Source organism: Camellia sinensis, chromosome 5 (assembly GCF_055761805.1).
Source record: "Camellia sinensis isolate YWXY chromosome 5, ASM5576180v1, whole genome shotgun sequence".
NCBI classification, from domain to species: domain Eukaryota; kingdom Viridiplantae; phylum Streptophyta; class Magnoliopsida; order Ericales; family Theaceae; genus Camellia; species Camellia sinensis.
In genome coordinates this window covers 177367927-177388385 of record NC_138965.1, presented here as the reverse complement: position 1 = coordinate 177388385, position 20459 = coordinate 177367927, and the positions used below count along the sequence as shown (strand labels likewise).

At 39.8% G+C, this 20459-nt stretch overlaps 2 protein-coding genes across 3 annotated transcripts in view; both read left to right on the top strand.

Annotated features, from left to right (window-relative positions):
- The window catches only part of LOC114283083 (methylesterase 10-like), a 297358-nt gene that overhangs the window by 134788 nt on the left and 142111 nt on the right, over nucleotides 1-20459 (top strand). The gene's annotated exons all lie outside the window — the stretch shown is intronic.
- The window catches only part of LOC114283086 (jasmonoyl--L-amino acid synthetase JAR4-like), a 43005-nt gene continuing 40608 nt past the window's right edge, over nucleotides 18063-20459 (top strand). Inside the window, exons 1-3 of the mRNA XM_082868112.1 lie at nucleotides 18063-18529; nucleotides 18645-18746; nucleotides 19439-20253. Coding sequence (XP_082724238.1) covers nucleotides 18468-18529; nucleotides 18645-18746; nucleotides 19439-20253 — 979 coding nt within the window. The 5' untranslated portion in view covers nucleotides 18063-18467. The remainder of the gene's footprint in view (nucleotides 18530-18644; nucleotides 18747-19438; nucleotides 20254-20459) is intronic.

Here is a 20459-nt window from a genome sequence, read left to right as displayed (position 1 = left end):
AGCCAACATATGCAATATCATAATTAACTTCCCATATCAAGGTAAGTTCTACAACATACTTCCATTAAACCAAAACACTACCAATGTTTTACAACTTAAGACATATATAAAGCTCTTAAGTCCAACAATACTACAAAGTCTAAATACAAGATTACACATCAATAAACATGTCCAGATATTTCTCGCGGACCTCCAACTCACATTCCCAAGTGGCCTCCTCCACTCCGTGATGTTTCCACAAAACCTTCACTAAAGGGATGGTCTTGCCATGCAGGACTTGATCCCGTCTATCCAAGACCCGAACTGGTCTCTCCTCATACGAGGCATCCTCATCTACCTCTAAGTCGGTCCAATCTAATACATGCGATGGATCTGGCTCATACTTCCGAAGCATACTAACATGAAAGACGTCATGCACTCCAGACAACTGCGGCGGCAAAGCCAAACGATAAGAAACCTCGCCAATCCTCTCAAGGATCTCAAAAGGCCCAATAAACCGAGGGGATAACTTCCCACTCTTTCCGAACCTCATCAAACCTCGCCTAGGTGATATTTTCAAGAAAACATGATCACCTACCTCAAACGCCAAAGGCCTCCTCCTACGGTCGGCATAAGATTTCTGATGACTCTGGGCTGTAACCAGCCTCCTACGGATAAGTTCAACTTTCTCCGTCGTCTCTCTAACCAACTCCGGACCCAACAAAGGTGCGTCACCCACCTCGGCCCAACAAACTGGAGACCTACACGGTCGGCCATACAAGGCCTCAAACGGTGCCATACCGATACTAGACTGAAAGCTGTTGTTGTAGGCAAACTCCACCAATGGTAAGTGCCTCTCCCACGTCCTACTAAAGTCAAGGACACAACCCCGAAGCATATCCTCAAGGATCTGAATAGTACGCTCGGACTGCCCGTCAGTCTGCGGATGATAACCCGTACAAAAGGTCAACTTAGTGCCCAAGGCACTCTGCAAACTCTGCCACAACCTAGCAGTAAAACGAGGATCTCTATCTGAGACGATCGTCACTGGGACCCCGTGCAATCTCACTATGTCCTGAATATACAAGTCGGCAAGATGGTCTACCGAATCTCTCACGCGTATAGGAATGAAGTGCACCGACTTAGTCAACCGGTCTACAACCACCCAAATGGCGTCACTACCCCGCTGAGTCCTCGGAAGACCTACAACGAAGTCCATAGTGACATGCTCCCACTTCCACTCGGCAATAGGCAAGGGTTGCAACAAACCCGCTGGCCTCTGATGCTCGGCCTTCACTTGCTGGCAAGTAAGGCACTTCGATACGAAAACAGCCACATCTCTCTTCATACCGCGCCACCAAAACTGGCGACCCAAATCCCGATACATCTTATTGCCTCCCGGATGCACCGGAAGACGTGAATGGTGAAACTCTCGGAGTACTTCCTCTCGGCAAGACTCCGGCACAAACAAACGGTCTCGGTATCTCACACTCAGGTCGGGATACACCGTCAAACCCTTCTCAACCTTCCCACCTGAGATCTTCTCTCAGAGAGATTCTACCTCAAGGTCACCTCTCTGTGCCTCTAACACTCTAGTCACAAGTGTAGGCTGCGCGACAACGGAAAACAAGGCCGCAGCCTCAACAGATTCGCCCAGTAGCAAATCAAACTCGCCAAGTGCTCCCAACATCTCCCATTCTCGGATGGCAATACAAGCTACATCACTAATGGATTTCCTACTAAGGGCATCGGCCACAACATTGGCCTTTCCCGGGTGATAATGCAACTCAAAGTCGTAGTCCTCAATGAACTCCATCCATCTCCTCTGCCTCAAATTCAAGTCTCTCTATGTAAACAGATACTTCAAACTCTTGTGGTCCGAGAACACCTCGAACTTCTCACCATAAAGGTAGTGCCTCCAAATCTTCAAGGCAAAGATCACTGCTGCTAACTCTAGGTCGTGTGTAGGGTAATTCTTCTCGTGAATTTTTAACTGACGTGAGCCATAAGCTACCACTTTCCCTTCTTGCATCAACACACAACCCAAACCCTCTCACGAGGCATCACAATAAACCGCATAACCCAACCCTCTCTCCAGAATAATCAAAACCGGAGCAGTGGTCAATCTACCCTTCAGCTCTTGGAACGACTTTTCACAAGTCTCACTCCACACAAACTTGACCCCTTTCCGTGTCAATCTAGTCAACGGCGAAGCTAGCTTGGAGAAATCCTTCACAAACCGACGGTAATACCCAGCTAATCCCAGAAAACTGCGGATCTCAAACACACTCTTAGGCTGTGCCCAATCTTGCACTGCCTCTACCTTGGATTTATCAACAGACACTCCTTCCCCGGATACTACGTGGCCTAAGAATTTCACCTCTCCTAGCCAGAACTCACACTTCCCAAACTTGGCATACAGCCTATGGGCTCTAAGCAACTCAAGCACCACTCTCAAGTGTTCCTCGTGCTCCTCCTCTGAAGGCGAATAGATAAGGATGTCGTCCACGAAAACGACTACAAATCGATCCAAGAATTCCTGAAAAATCCGGTTCATCAAGTCCATAAAGACTGCCAGTGCATTGGTAAGCCCAAATGGCATCACCAGAAATTCATAATGGCCATACCGCGTACGGAATGCCGTCTTAGGAATATCCTCCTCCCTGACCCTCAACTGGTGGTAACCCGATCTCAAGTCTATCTTAGAGAAACAACGGGAACCCTTCAACTGGTCAAACAAATCATCTATACGGGGCATAGGGTACTTATTCTTGACCGTAGCCCGATTCAACTTTCGGTAGTCTATACACAATCTCAAGGCACCATCTTTCTTTTTAGCAAAGAGGGCCGGTGCTTCCCACGGTGAAACACTAGGGCGAACAAAGCCCTTATCTAGCAATTCTTGGAGCTGAACTTTCAACTCAATCAACTCTGCTGGAGCAAAACGGTAAGGTGCCATAGAAATCGGCGCCGTGCCGGGCACTAGATCAATAGAGAACTCTATCTCTCGGTGAGGTGGCAAACTAACAAGGTCTTCGGGAAAGACATCCGAATACTCACAAACCACCCTCGGCAATACAAGCTGGGTCTCACCACTCTCACCACTCTCAAAGCTAGCAAGTAGACCACTAAGCTCACTTTGCCCTCGTGAATCGTACCCCGGTGGCAAAACGCTACCAACCCGGTCTCCTAAGAAATGGAACCACTCCCCCCTCAAGGTACATAACGTGACCCTCTGGCGGAAGCAATCGATAACAGCCCGGTATGACGATAGCCAGTCCATACCCAAAATAACATCAAAGCCCTTCATGGGCATGACAACAAACGGAAAAGGAAGCCTATGATCGGCGACCTCTATATCACAACCCCTAACACCTTGTTTCAAGATCAACTCACCACCCAAAGGCGATACCACACAAATGGGAGATGCTAACTGTGCCAACTCCAATTCTAAAACAGATGCAAATGCTGCAGATACAAAAGAATGAGATGCACCCGTGTCAATCAACACACTAGCAACCGAGTTGCAAAACAGAAAAGTACCTCTCACTACCGATGGAGCCGGTACTAAATCCTGTGCGGTAACAGCATACACGCGCCCTGTGGGCCCCTGATCCCCCTGCTCACCTCTAGGAGCATACGACTGCAGTACTGACTGGGACGACGAAGCCCCCGGATTGGCCCTCGAGGCCTGCACAGACTGGGCTGGCTGAAAACTCTGCGTCTGCCTGGAACCAGACGCTCCCGAAGTGGCACTCAACTGCGGGCAAAACCTCTTCAGATGCCCGGGTTGACCACACTGATAGCAAGACAAGGACTAGCCTCTGCCTTGACTCTAGCCCTGAGGTCTAGCTGATGAAGAAGCAGCTCGCTGACCCCCTCCCTTCTGCGGGCAAACCGAAACTTTGTGACCCAGCTGGCCACACTTGTAACAGGTGAAATCCCCCTGACCACCTCTCCCGGAGCCTGCACTCGGCACTGGAAAGGTCAACCTAGCCAAACCACCTTGAGACTGCTGAGGATTAGGACCCCTCTGTCTCCTGCCATCACCCTGACCATCTTGGCTCCTCTTGGAGCCTCTCTGCCCCTCATCCTCCTCCTGCATCATGAGCTCCATATGAGCTACAGCATCCACTAAGTGTCTATACTCTCGGATGAAAGACCCACCAACCCTCAACTTGAGGCCCCGTCTCAACTTCCGCTCAAACTCATAGCAACGGCATTCTTCGGACGCCACCAACTCAGGTGCAAACCTGGACAAACTAGTGAAATTGGCCTCAAACTCTGCCACAGACATGCCCTGCTGATTAAGCCGGCTAAACTGATCCCTCAACTTCTCCCTAGCCACTGCAGATAAAAACCTCTCCTGGAAAGCATTTACAAACGCCTCCCATGTACTACCAACCCGAGCCTTCTCGTACTTCCACCATTGACCCGCATCTCCCTTCAGCTGGAAAGATGCCAAGGTCACTTTCAGTGCCCCGTCCTCAATGCCAAGCATCTCGAACGTCTTACTCATTTGTTCCAACCACTCGTCAGCCTTCAGTGGCTCCTTTTGATCCCCAACAAACTCATCCGGGTTAGACCGGAAGAACTCCCTCTTCAAAAAAGAAGGCCCTGCCTCAGCTGCCTGATTTCCTGCTCTGAGAATACCCAAAGCCCCTGCTATCTCTCGTGCCAAGGCACTCATAGCCTGTTGACCCGCTGGCTGGGCCACATTGGTTTGGCCAACTCCCTCCTGCACTGTCGGAATGTCATTCGGTAAGGGTACTTCCTGCCTCGCAGGCCTACCACGCCTAGCACCTCTTCCTCGTCCTGACATCCTAATAAAGGTAATACAGAACATTAGCACATTCACAATGTGCCAAAACTAAACACTCACGTCTTAATGCATGGACAACAGTAATTCACTCCACGTAAGCACATAAACACATAAGCACTTACGAATTTCATCTCCGGATAATGATAGTCCCGAGGCGTTACTAGAGTTCCGGTTAGAAACAGCATTGATCAAGTGCCTTTCCAACAAGACTCCCAGAAACCCAAGGATCCAATCAACATCCTATAAACTACATTCCATACCCACATAGTCACATAAGCATGTTATCAATTAAGCACATAACCTATGACACTACATCTAAGTCTCTATCAAGCGAGACAAACCCATTGTGATCCTAATCACTTCCCACGTACCCAAAGTATTCGAACCCGGTACGCTCTAATACCAAGTTGTAACGCCCTCAAAAAAATAACATTAAACCCATCAATATAGACATACATTGATATATATAAAAGCTCTACATTCTTCTATTCAACAAAGTTTCATTACAAAAAGTATTACATGTTAACAACAAAAGCAAATGCCCTAAAGGCTTACAGCTTTCCAAGCTAACACTTGGTTACAACAAAAGAGTACTAACTCATTTACATATTAAGCCCTTGGCTTGAATATACATGTAATACATCAAAAGGGAAAGGACAACAAAAGTCTGCCCGCCTCTAGCCTCCCAAGCTACGTCCTTGGAAGTGGCATGCTACCTGTACCTGAAAATGATGTTCCCATATAGGGTGAGCCATAACCCAGCAGAGACATACTAAACCAACTATGAGCAATGACTAAAAGATTAGCAATTGATAGATGGCTAACACCGATACATTGCATATATCACGTCACAATTTCATAGCATACGAGTCTATGTCACTTTCCATTTTCCACCTTTATTTAATAGATAAGCATACTAGCTATATCAACACATCAACAGATAAACATCTTACGCATCAATAGATAAGCATATAAGCTGTATCCACACTTCACTAGACAAGCATATGAGCTGTATCTACACTTCACTAGACAAGCATATGAGCTGTATCTACACTTCACTAGACAAGCATATGAGCTGTATCTACACTTCTCAAAGATAAGCCTATGAGCTGTATCTTCACTTCTCTAGACAAGCATATGAGCTGTGTCTACGGAGTTCATCCCCCATCTCCTCCAATCCTATCCGGTTTAGAGGTACATCCCCTATCTTCCCCTAAACCGCGGAGTACATCCTCCATCTCCTCCTCTATACACAATGCATATAAACACAAAGGTTCTATACACAATCAATCAATACATAAAATTAATGTATTCAATCCACCGTCAAACTCTATGACACATTCAATCGATTAGTTTTAGTTTGCCTAATCATCATGCATTGTCTACAACAATCATGACTATCCTCCACCGATAGCCCAAAGCAGTTATTTCTAAACAGAAAATAAATGCACAAATGGATATTAAATCAACATTCCAACTAGGTGAGCGATAAATAATCCAACTACACCCTTTTTATCCCATGACTTCCCAATCAATTCCTCATTTCTCATAATTAATTATGCAAATTAATTAACCAATGTAATTAGGGCATTTTCCATAATTTACATTACAACCCTTAGGTTCCATTTTCATTAATGTCTTAACATTAATTTCACATTTTCCATGCCAAACATGCATCTAGGTTTGATATAGTTAAAACCCCAACTCTTGTAAATTTACACAAAAGCCCCCAAACTTTCACAAATTACTAAACCAACCCTGTAGACACCCCATTTTTGACCGTCCTCAAGACTTGGATGTCACCGTTTGAACACTCGGTGATTATCCATGTTTGTGTTCGTTTGGAGTTCCCGGAGGCCTCGGCTCGCGCGCCTTGCCTCAGGATCTCCGAACTCGACCGTTTAGTGTCTGGTTTCACACCAAACACTTGTGTTTTGCCTTGGAGAGGCAGGGTAGGGCTTGTAGACCATCCCCACCCACCACCGGCAGTGGCTAGAGGCCACCGGCTGGTTTTTGCTTCCATCGGCACTTTTTATTGCCGGCCGGCACTTTTTGTTGCCGGTCAGCACTATTTAGTGCCGGTCGGCACTCTTTTTTGCCAAAATGGCATTTTTGGCCGGCCGACTACTGTGCATCTGCTTTTGCAGATATTTTAAGACAGCTGTCTTGCTTTTGCTCCCCTCCATACACGTGTATGGAGGGATCTCCCTCTTATGAAGCTTGTCTTGTAAGCTTTACAAGACAAAGGCTTCTATATAGAGAGGGGCTCTCTCTTGTTGCAAAAAGGTTAGAGACTTGAGGTATTTTGGAGAGCTTAGACAGCCATTGTTAAGCTCTGGTTTTAGGGTTAGGGTTAGATACACATCCTATCTCTCTTTTCCTCTCTTTTGTGCTCTAGGTGTTTTGTGTCTTACTATTGCACATAAACACCTAGTGTTTCACCTTTGTCTAGCTATTGAGGTTCTAAGGGACTGATTTTAGTACTTTGGTGTTGGATTCAAGCCAAGGAAGGCCATTGGAGCATCATTGTTGAAGAAGGCTTCAAGGGTAAGGATCTCACCCCTTTATTCCCCATTTTTGCACCTTATTTCTACCTGTCTTAAATTCGTTTTTGAGCTTGGTGTATAATACAAAAAGTTCTGTTTTTAGACCCTCTTGATTGTTTATTAAGAGTGTTTTGTGGTTTGAGGGTGTTTGACCCCTCTTAGGCCTTGAAAGGCCTCATTTTGTGCTATTTTGTGCTAGTTTCGGGACTTTGGTGTTTGGGCCTCTTCACCACTGAAATCTTGAGGGATTTTAGTGGTGGAGATGGTGCCTTGAAGTCTCTAAAGGGAGAGGGTCACCCCCTCTCCTTGTTGTCCTTGAAAAGGGCATGTTTTGGCCTCTAAAGGGAGCCTATGTTTGAGTGTGTATTTGAGCATGTGTAGACTGTTTTTCATGCTTATATTTCCATAATATAACATGATTTTAAATTGGTTTTGGTACTACATGCATGCTTAGCATAGTTGCCATGTAATGCCTTGGAATCCCTTAACATGTCTTAGGTTGCGTGCCTTTGTTTCTAGCATGTTTTAGGCTTACATTTGTGAAGATTTTGTGCTTATCTTGACATGTTCTAGGTCTGTCCTAGGTTGTATGGGTCGGATTTGGCATGCATCATATAGCCTCTTTGCATTTTGGCTTGTTGGCCTTAAGTATGTGAGTGTGTAGCATGCCATTTTTGCATTGATTTGGTGTTTTGGAATCATCCACCATGTCATTTCAGTCCTATTTGCATGCCTATATGTTTACCTTGGATGCATCTTTAATGCCTCTTAAGCTTGTGTAGCAATGCTCCTTGTTTTGGTGATTATGCATGCCTTTGTTTTTGAGTCATTTGGATGCCATCTAAGTGATCCTTAGGCCTTGCATTAATATCCTAAAACTCTGTTTTTGGTCAATAAGTTCATGCCATGTTTGGTCTTGCTAAGTGTAGTTCAATACTCCATTGGTTTGCTTTGAGCACTTAGGCCATTTGTTGCATGCTTGGCTTGATTTATTGCTTGGTTTGGCACCATGTTTTAGCATGATTTTAGAGCTCATGTTGCATGCTAATTGTCTATGAAATCTCTTGTCAAGTGTGTTTGAATGTTGCTTGCTTAATGCTTGAGGTTTGGACCATAACATGTGTATGTGTGCATGTGTGTTTAGCCTCCATTTTTGGGCATTTTGGCTACTGTTTTGGGCCTTATTAGAGCTGCCCAAGTCTTGTATAAGTCCATCCTCTATTTTGTTTGCATGGCCCCATGCTTGCTTGTATGCTTGCATAAGTTTGTTGCCATGCCATGTTGCATCCTTAGCTTGCATGCCTAGGTCGCATTGCATCTTGCATGCATGCCTTGTTCCTTGACTTGATAATAGGAATTAGGACTTAGTTTGTTTGATTGGTTTGCATTTCATTTGACATGAAAGTTGCACACTTGGTCACTTGGGCCATCATGCATGGAAATGCGTGATTGGTGGTCCAAGAACCGAGAAATATGTCCCTTTGAGTCATTACAATGATAAGAGACATGATTGGTGCATATATGCCTTGAATTGTGCTGCCATGCTTTGCCTTGCCCTCTGTTGCTGTCAATTGCAGGCTCTGCAGGCATTCCTTGCCGACCGGCAGTATATATTGCCGACCGGCAGTAAACAAGCAGCCGATGGATTCATCTTGTGCCGGTGACTACACCACACTGCCGGTGGCAATTCCATTCAGCCGGTGGCACTCCTCATTGTCTAGAAAAGCAGTCCTGAGGTTTTGGCAACCTCCAGAGGAGTGAAGGAAGGAAAACAGAGGCAGCTCACGCATGGCGGCGCATTTCCCGAGGCGATTTACTGTTTTCTTAGTTTAATTAAATTTGCTTAGTTGATTAGGCAATTTGTAATATTTAATTAGCTTGCGTAGTTAATTAATGTGTAATATTTATTTGGTCCCTCCGAGTGAGGGCAAATCTGTAATAAGTGTGTGTGGGTGGTGTGTATGTCTTCCAATCCCCACTTCTTTCTTCCCTTTTATTTACCTGCTTATGATGGTAGATTAGGGCATCTTTAAAATTAGAATACTTTATGCTATGCATGCGTGCATCCATACATTTGTATTACATACATTAGGCTTGGTACATCACGCTAACTGCATCTATACTTCAATTCACAAATTGAATATGTGGTAGTTGATCGCATTTCGCATGCCATGTTTAGGGTTAGCCGAGCCTGCCTAGATTGCATTTTTGCATGTGATGCATTAGCCATTTTTTAACATGAGCTAGGATCACGCATGTTTGCTAACTAGTTTATTGTTTTGGCACGGAGTACGATGTAAGTGTTTACGCTTTAGCATCCCGTATGCGTGTGAATGTTGCCATGACAGTATGCTTGCCATGCGGCTAAATGCTTATATGATAAACTGTTTGAAATGCCTGTGGGTGGAGGTTGGATCGTTTGAGTTGGAAAAACTCGTTGAAATCTGTATTTTAGCCTACTTGCGAGTAGCAAATTCCAAAGCACTTTTTCAAAACCGAACGGATATGCAATGCTTATTTCCAAATTAGGCAATCTAGTCTATACTTGTTTGCTGCGCGCATAACATAGTAATTCTAGGCTAATAAATGGAATAAGAACACGTAATGTTTTCAAAATCGGATATCATGGTTAGTAGAGGCTGGTCTTCGGACCGGGCGAAAGGGGGTGCTCATAGTTGACCTTCCCCGATCGTACCTAAGCTCCCGAGCCGAGACAACTCCGGTGATGACGGACATGTGGCCTTTGGCACCGAGTCAGGGTTTTCTAAATTTCCCCATTAAAAAATATTTAGGTGGCGACTCTGTATCTGGCAAAGCAGTCCATGTTTGGCACTACTTTTTCAAAAATCTGTTTCTCAAAACGATTTGCCAGATTTGGACTCTTTGGTTCAGATTAAGAACCGCGACAACAAAATCGCGAGTCCGAACTGTAGTAGCATAAGGCCCCCCTCCGCGGGCGCGTCTACAAACCCCAACATCTTAAAATACTAAAATTTAAAGACAAAGCTCATAAAAAGGAGTAGGATATCCCTACCTCAAAGTTTGAGCTCCAATGGAGATGAAGACCAAAACCAAAATGCTTCAAATTCTGAAATTTTTAGATTAAAATGTAGCCCTCGACGATCAACACAACTTTCGTAAAGACCAAAAGTGAGCAAACAACTCCTACTAGATCAAATCTAAGAGAGAAGAGCCGGTTTTAGAGTGAGAAGCTCTGAAAATGGCTTTTTGAAAAAGTAAGAGAGAGAAAAGATCTTGAAAAAGTGATCCAAAAGTCGGATCTCGGATTTATATAAAAGTCGCCCCGCTCGAGCGTCAAACTCCCCGCTCGAGCGTCACTCACAGACTCCCGCTCGAGCGTCAACAATCCCGCTCGAGCGGCGGATACACACTCCCAGAACTTTTGCAGACAGGTCTCCCGCTCGAGCTTCCAACTCCCCGCTCGAGCGGCACTCACACAATCCCGCTCGAGCGGCCAATCCCACGCTCGAGCGTCGAACACAGCACAGGAAATACTGGATGGGTGAAACTCCCGCTCGAGCGCCAAAACCCCCGCTCGAGCGGACAGGTCAAAATCTGGGCAACTAGTTTTGGTTTCTAATCTCAACCAACCTGTAACAAACCTGCCCAACACATCCTATAACTCAAATACAAAGTAAGAAAGGATGTACACCAGGTAATAATCAACTACTATCCTCCACGGACACAAGTCCGAATCACTGTACAACAAGGGTAAACCCGGGATCGCTATAGTTTTGGTGAATGTAAAGTAATGGAATGAAATAGAATGGATTGGTATGACTTATGAGAAACCTAATATAATGGCTTATTTGACTGACTCATGCACTGTACACTAGATTTCTTTTCCTGTCATAAGAAAATGTTGGCTTGGCCATTACACATTTTGGTGATTGTTGGGAGTATGTGTTAAAGATTTAAACCAAAAAGAAAATATGCATAATGAGGATTGAAAAAATTGAAAAAAAAAAAAGGAAGATAAACATAGATAAATCTCTTTTTTTCTTTTTTCCTTTTTTTTCTTTTTTGGTGAACACAAATTAATCTTAGAAACAAAATAAATGCCTTGCTTAAAACAATATATGTTAGTAAATTTTGAGTTACTTTGGGAATAACTTTGTGCGAAGTTTTGGAATCCCCTAAGTTTGGAATTGCAGAGTACATGTTGGTGTGCTTTATGTGGTGTTCAGTAATTTTTTTTTTCTTTTTATTATAGAAAGTTAACGAGTATACAATAGCGCTGATTTCTGTATTTTGTTTAGAGGGAGTTGTTATTTTATTTGAGTTCTATACAACGTGTGGTACAAGTAAAATTGTTACAAGTTCTTTAAGAAGAATAATATTTCTTTATATTTTCTTAGTATCTTTATAAAAAAATGACACAGATTTCATAAATTTTAATATAATATGTATAAATTACAACTGCATTTTAATCCCAACATTATTTACATCGTGCCTTTAGGCACGGGCATATACTAGTGTGTGTATATATATATTTAAAAAACCTGAGAGAATGTTTTGATGTGATTTTTTTGTGTTTTTTTAGTTGTTTCAATCATTAATTTGGAGGGAAATTTGAAATTGTAATGATGTATTTTTTAGAAAACCAAACAAGCATTTTTTTTTCAAAAAACAGTTTTCAAATCACTTTTTCAAAAAAAAATTCAAAAAAACGTAACCAAGTATGGTGTTATTATTATTTTCTTCAAGACTATAATATTGCTACATTAAGGAGAGGTAAAAATTTTCAATGTAATTCATTTATAATTTTTTATTAATGGGTGATATTATATAAGCAGCAATGATAAAGATCACTAAAAGTGGTGCTCTAAACTAGTACTAATGAGTTGGCATCCATTAAAAAAAAAGGCACAATAACACTGTGGCAATGGATAGGATCCACTGCCACATCATTAGTGATAGCACTAATTAGGGGTTGTTTGGGATGACTTAAATAAGTGCATTTTTTTCTTTTTACGAAAAGATGTGTAAAAAAGTAGAGAGGTGATGTGATGGAAAAAATATAAAAAGTTAGATTATTTTTGGGTGGCCAAACTTGGCCTTAGTACTCTCACTCATTTTCCTTATATAAGATAGTGTAATCATTACATTAAGTACTCTTTCACAACTTAATGATTGTTTGGAATTACTAGATAAGTACACTTTTTGACTTTTTAGTTGAAAAAGTAGAGAAAAAAAATATATGTTTGGGATAACTTTTTGACTTTTTACGAAAAGATGTGTAATAAAATACCAAACCAAACCAAACCTTAAGTCTCATCAAATAGGATCGGCTACATGAATCCTTTTTCTCCACGCGACCCTATCAAAGGTAATTTCGTTAATCAAATTAAGTTCATATCTCTATGTACAAGACTAGCCAACATTAATCTAGGCATACTCTGTCCCCTAACACTCCCATCTACTGTTACAACATCGCTTCTCTTCATTACTACTTTTGTTAGTCTCTGTTGAATGTGACCAAACCATCTCGATCGATTCTCTCTCATCTTATCTTCTATCGGTGCTCCTCCTACCCATTCTCGAATACACTCATTCATAATTCTGTCTTGTCTAGTCTTGCCACACATCCATCTTAGCATTCTCATCTTAGCCACACTCATCTTATCTACATGTTGTTTCTTGGTTGCCCAACACTTCTTTCTATACAATATCACTGGTCTAATAGCTATTCTATAAAGCTTACTTTTTAGACTAGTGAGTATTCGTTTATTGCACAGTACCCAAGACGTACTTCTCCACTTACATCATCCCGCCTTAATCCTATGGGTCACATCGCATCAATTTCCCCTGCTGTTATGGCAATCAATTCTAAATAACGAAAATGTTCGCTCTTAGGCAGTTCTTGGTTCTCAATTTTCATTTATCCTCTGCTTTTATTGTTACTGTTATTAAATTTTCACTCCATGTCTCTGTCTTAGTTCTGTTTATCTGAAATCCTTTAGATTCAAGAGCTTTTCTCCAAATCTCTAACTTTGTGTTAACTCATTCTCTAGTCTCATCCACTAGTATAATATCATTTGCAAAAAGCATACACCATGGCACTTCATCCTGAATATTTCTCGTCAACTCATCCATAACTAAAGTAAAAAGATAAAGACTTAAGGTAGATCCTTGGTGTAACCATACAGTGATAGAAAATTCATTTGTCTCTCTAGCAGGCAATCTAATAGTGATCACCACCCCTTCATACATGTCCCTAATCACATCAATATAACCTTTTGTCACTCATTTTTTCTCTAATACCCACCATATTATATTCCGGGGCACTCTATCATATGCTTTCTCAAGGTCGATAAATACCATATAAATGTCTCTTCTCTTTTCTTTTCTTTATATTTTTCTATTACTCTCCTCAAAAGATAAATCCCTTCCATTGTTAACCTATTAGCCATAAACCCAAATTGATTCTCTAACACCTCAGTTATATCTTGCAATCGGTGTTCCATCACCCTCTCTTACACTTTCATTATATGACACATTAGCTTGATTCCTCTATAGTTTTTGCAATTCTGGACATCTCCTTTATTTTTATAGATTAGCACTAAAATACTTTTCCTCCACTTATCTGGCATGTTCCTAGTCAACAAAATTTTGCTAAACAACATAGTCAACCAAGTAACCCTCTTTTTACCCAAACACTTCCAAGTTTCAATAAGGATATCACCGGGTCCTAAAACCTTATTTGATTTCATCTTTTTAATTGCAATCTCCACTTCAAAGTTCCTAATCCTGCGATAGAACCTATAGTCTTAGTTTATCATATTACTGACTATTTCTTCCTCTATTTCCGTACCTCCATGTTCCTCTTTTAATAATTTCTCAAAATAATTCTTCTATCTTTCCTTAATCTCTTCATCCTTCACCAATACCTTAGAATCCTTACTCTTGATGCATTTAACTTGATTAAAATTTCTTATCTTCCTCTCTCGTATCTTAGCAAGTTCGTATACCATCTTCTCTCCCTCCTTACTATCTAGTCTAGTGTATAGGTCATCATAAACTTTCAACTTAGCTTCTTTCACTACTTTTTTAACCTCCTTATTAGCCAATCTATAACTCTTAAGTTTTTTCTCAGTTCTATCCTTTTGTCACGTTTTAAAGCACTCTTTTTTTACCTTAACTACCGCTTGAACCTCTTCCCTCCACCACCAAATTTCCCTAGAGCTGGGTTCCGCCCCTTTCGACTCTCCAAACACTTCCCTTGAGATTCTCCTCATACAATTGGCCATCGAGTTCCATAAAGTGCTAGCATCATCTTTCAAATTTCAAGTACCTTCCTTATCCATTCTAGTCTTAAATATTTTTAATTTATCCCCTTTTAGGTCCCACTTTTAACTTTTTGACTTTTTAGATAGTTGAATTCAAAAGGCAAAATAATAATTTTGTCCTAGTGGCTTTCCCTACAAATTACCTTTAAATAGTAGACTTTTTAATTTTTTTAATAACTTTTTGACTTTTTAAGTTTAGTTTTTTTAATTTTTACCCTTGAATAGTTTAGTCACGTTTTAACTTATCTCCAAGTCCTTCATTTTTAGTGGATCGGAGGGTCATATTGGAATCATTGGAGGGCCATATTAGAATGATTTATGGGCCTAAGTTGATTTATTTTAGTGATTCATATTGTTTTAACTTGAATGTCATTATTTATGTAAAGAATTTAGGTTTATTATAAATCTATAGTTATGTGATTGCTTCATTTTTGTATAGAAAAAGTATAGTTTGCTTTTGAAATTATACTTGTTCTTTTAAAAATAATACAGTAAAATAAAGGTTTGACCAAACTTAATAATCAAGTAATTATCTATGTCTAATCAATTTATTTTTTATTGCGAGCGATGTAGTTGGCTGACCTTATACATTAAAGGGAAAAATTCAATTCAATGTATATTTAAAAAATAAATTACAAAAAGTGATGAAGTTTATATAAATTAATAATTAAAGTTATAAATTTTTCTATAAATTAATAATAATTTCTGATAGTACTATTGGAAAGTAATTTTTCCTAAATTAAATGGTTCAAACCACTAAAATATGTCTAAGAGAACCTCCATATGTTCAAATTGAATTTTATAATTTAAAAATAAAAATAAATAAATAAGCTGCTCAGAATTTATAAACAAAGACTAATGTGGTCCATAATAACAACTTTAAATTTAAGTGGTAAATTTAAAATTTTAATCAATTTGTAATTTTGTTTGCTGGGTTTTTTTCTTCATTTTTGACACGTAGTAGTAATGAGAAATTATTTAATATTTTCAGAATATCATATATTTGTATTTTTTAACCAATCAATATTTAATATATTTATTATATTTTTTAATCACTTAATATAATATTTTATTTATTTATTATTTTTATTAATTATAACATTATAAAATATTACCTATTCGTGGTCCGAAATTAATAATTATCCATAGTAATGGAGGACGAGAGCGGCGCAGAAAAACGGCAACAAAAAACCATGAAAACCACATGCTCTTAAATACAGAAACAAAAGTCTACTTCCCTTATTCAACTAACAGGTCTTGCTAACAAATTCACCCACGTGTTCCCTCATATCAAACTAGAGACGTGCTAGGAAGCTCGAATCCGGAGCTCCCGAATCCCCCGAATCAAGAGAAGAAGAAGAAGAAGAAGAAGAAGAAGAGAAGGAAGAAGAAGAAGAAGAAGGACTGGAGGGGGCACATTCAACCGGGCGAAGGCAGAGGCAGAGACGGAGGCGAGGCGGAGGCGATTGGTTGACGAGCTGCGATCGGCCGACGAGCTTCCACGAGTGACGAGCTGTGATCTGCGACCGACATCCACCGTCGCACTCTCCTCCTCTCTGTTTCTCCCTTCTCCTGCGATCTACGAGCTGCGATCTGTTTTCCTTCTCTCATCTCCTCCTCTCTCTTTCTCCCACTCTCCTCTCCTTTGTTTCTCCCTCTCTCTCCCTCAGTTTCAGAAAAAAAAAAAAAAAAAAAAAAAAATCAAAACTGAACGACGTCGTTTCAGTGATTCGGGGGATTCAGGGGGAAGTTTTTCGAGCTACCAAACATTTTTGATCAAACTAACATGGAATAAATAATGAGAAGTAATTGTCATCAGTCATAAAGAAAAATAAATAATTAAATTGTCTAAATTACACACGATCCATTGGTTATAATTAATAGATACAAATGGATAGCTAAAATAGATATCATTTTAGAAATTCATAATTTAAATTGAAACAATTAAAAAGGTCAGAGTTTAATTTGTTATAAATTGTCAAACTTTGGAATTGTTTTTTGTATTTTTTTTAAAAACGTTTATGTTGTGTTGTTGTTATAATCAATATTTATTCTATTAAGGGTGGACAAACAATTCAAATGTTACTAAATTGAATTAATTCAACTTTCGCAGATTGGGTTAATTCAATTTTTGAAAAGATCACGATTCAATTCTAGATTATTAAAAGATACGAATTCAACTAGATCACAATTTAATTAACATTTTATTGATTGGAAAAAAAAAAAAAAGATCATGGAACTACTCTCCTGCTAACTCAAACTATATAGAGTTGGCTTGGGATGTGAGTTAGTTTTTTGATTTTTTTTACTTTTTTTAATTTTTTTAGAGAAAAAATTTCTCTCAAACAATTCAAATGTTTATGTTGTGTTGTTATTATAATCAATATTTATTCTAATTAAGGGTGTGAGGTTTGTTTCTCAGGCAGTGATTGGTTAGAAAATTGATTGTGTTCTCTCTCATACCTGGGTAACTCCTTGAAATCATTATTGAAAATAGAATTTTTTTTTTTTTTTTTTTTTTTTGGGTGTGTTTACATATAATGGATTCATTATGTTGACAAATAGAAAATGCCGTGTAATTTTTCAATGTTTGATACTCTGGAGATTTTGTAGTAAGCATATGTAATTTTTCAATGATATCGGAATGCGATCGAAGATCTGTAGAGCGAGATACAGAGAGTTATTGCTGGAGAGCTATGGTCGACGGAGGAGAGCTATGGCGGGCGCACGATGGAAGAGGGAAGAGGGAAGAGGGAAGACGGACAGGGGTGGGAAAGAAAGAAATATCAGGCCGTTCCCACTTTTTTTTGGTCTTTGTTTTCAGTATATTTTTTCTATCTTTCAGGTGGGTGTGTCACACCTTCTTTATTGTGCAATTCTTCTTCACTTGACTTCAGCAGGTGCCACCTCAGAGGGGGTCGTGGGGGTCGGTTTTGGAGGGAGTCTGTATCGGCGTTGATATCAAAATTTCCCTAATATTTATTTGGAATCCAACTCTATCCAAAATTTCCAATATTTACGTGTCTTTGCTTTTAGGTCCCCACAATTTAGAGAATTCCGGCAGTCATATCGTAATATCAAGCATTCTTGAAGGACAAATATGTAATTAGACAACAATAGTGGTGTTTTCGTAATTCGAACAAAACTCAGGGGGTAATATTTGGAAACAATTTGGCGCTTTTGGTGGATGGCATTCTGGAACTTCTATAAATGCGAACCCCCGAAAAATCTTCCATCACTCCATATTCTTCCAACTCAAAAATGAGCCAAGAAAATAAAAACTAACGTCTCTCTCTCTCTCTCTCTAAAAGGCTTGTGTTATTTCTTCCTCTTTTTTTATCAATCAATTTTTTTTTTCTTTTTTTTTTCTTTTTTTTTTTTTTTTTTTTTTTTTTTTGCAAAAGTGAAATAGTGTTACTATGTTCTCTACATTTTGTCGAAATTGCTTCTTCGAATTGTATGCTCATGTTTTAGAAGTCATGTAGACTTTCTCAAAATTGGTTTTGTGTTGAATTACATATGTATTTCTCAATAAGTCCTTTGATAATTGTAGCAAGCCATTCAAGGTCTGTGAGGATGTTGGAGAAGATGGACACAAAATTTGACCCTGAGGAAGTCATAGAAGAATTTGAGATGCTAACAAAGGATGCTGAGAGAGTTCAGAAAGAGACCCTGCAGAAAATACTGGAAGAAAATGCCAGCACAGAGTACTTAAAGAAATAGGGTCTTAATGGAAGAACTGACCATGAGAGTTTCAAGGCTTTTGTCCCCCTCGTCACTCACAAGGATTTGGAACCTTACATTCAGAGAATGGTGGATGGTGATACTTCCCCCATTCTTACTGGAAAACCAATAACAACCACCTCATTAAGGTACTTGTAATTAATTGTTATTTTCTTGATGCTTTTTTTAGTGACTTTTTTTTTTCTAATAAAATTTGTTTGGATGTGAAGTTCATAGCGTCTGTCAATTCTTTATTTCTTGCAGTTCTGGCACCACTCAGGGAAAGCCCAAGTTTGTCCCGTTCAATAACGAATTGATGGAATCCACCATGCAGATATATAAGACATCTTTTGTATTTAGAAACAGGTTATATTCCTCTGTTTATTGCAAAAGGATTTTTAGTTCATATTAGTATCAGATGCCCTTCTCTTTCAAGTTGACTTTAAAAATATTTGGTTGGAATTGTAAGTGACTGTTAGATGTTTTGGAAGTTGCATTTCACTTGTCTATTAAATTTTGTTTTCTTTGTTTGGAGGAATCAACAATAAACAAAGCGTTCATGAATATGTCAATTAGGCATTTTTCTGACTTTGACATTTCCACAATCAAGACGCTCCTTTTTTTTAGGGAAATCAATTTGTTTAATGCTCGTCACTAGGCAATAACAAGTTTTGTTTTAAAATTCTCCTCATTTGCCAATTGTAGTCTTACAGTTGATTAAATGATTTTACTGTTTTTTCATCCTCTGTGTAGAAGTTTCTAAGATGGTTATTAATCTTTGTGAGGCATGTGTGTATATACTCTCTCTCTCTCTCTCTCTCTCTCTCTCTCTCTCTCTCTCTCTCTCTCATTCTTCTGAACATCCAAAAACAAATTTGAGCCATTGGTTTGGAAATTCCACACCCATACAAATGGACACAAACTCTCCTATCCACCTTTCCTTATGTTTTAAAATTCTCTACATTGCCCATATTAGCGTTTAATGTGTTTCTGCTTTTCCTCCCTTGTGCATGTCGTTAATAAGATATCTGCTGATGTGAAAAACTGCTGGTTTGCAGGGAATTTCCTATTGGGAATGGAAAGGCCTTGCAGTTCATTTACAGCAACAAGCAATTCAAAACGAAAGGGGGTCTGGCTGCCGGAACTGTTACTACGAACGTGTTCAGTGGTTCGCTGTTCAAGAATACAATGAAGGCTATGCGGACCCAATGTTGTAGCCCTGATGAAGTGATATTTGGTCCCGACTTCCAGCAATCCTTATACTGCCATCTTCTAAGCAGACTCATTTATTGGAACGAAGTCCAAGTAGTGTCCTCTACATTTGCCCACAGCATTGTTTATGCTTTCCGAACCTTTGAACAAGTTTGGGAAGAACTCTGTACTGACATCCGAGAAGGGGTTCTCACCAGCCAAATCACTGTCCTATCCATACGAACAGCTATGTCGAAATTGCTCAAGCCAAACCCAAAATTGGCTGATAAGATCCATAAAAAATGCTCGGGATTAAGTAATTGGTATGGATTAATACCGGAGCTATTTCCCAATGCAAAGTACATTTATGGGATCATGACCGGGTCAATGGAACATTATTTGAAAAAATTGAGGCACTATGCGGGTGAGCTGCCACTGCTGAGTGCTGATTATGGGTCTTTTGAGGGATGGATTGGAGCAAATGTGAACCCGAAATTGCCCCCTAAGTTGGCCACTTTCATTGTGTTGCCTGATATTGGGTATTTTGAATTTATTACTAATGTTGAGGTTCCAAAGCAAGATGAAATCGAATCCTCCTTTCTCTCCATAGAGCCTAAGACAGTGGGTCTAACTGAAGTCAAAGTTGGTGAAGAGTATGAGATCATCCTCACTACTTTTGCAGGTACTAAATTTGTTTTTTGGATAGTGTGAAAGCCTCTCAAAATGAATATTAGAAATTACTCCTGCTTCCTACACGTCAACAAATTTGCAGAATTTATGGCTCTCTCCACATGAAAAGATTACATATTGATGACATTAGACTTTCAAAAAAAAAATATGGTCAATGGTTTAGGAAATTATTTTATTTGAACCAGTATAATCATCTAT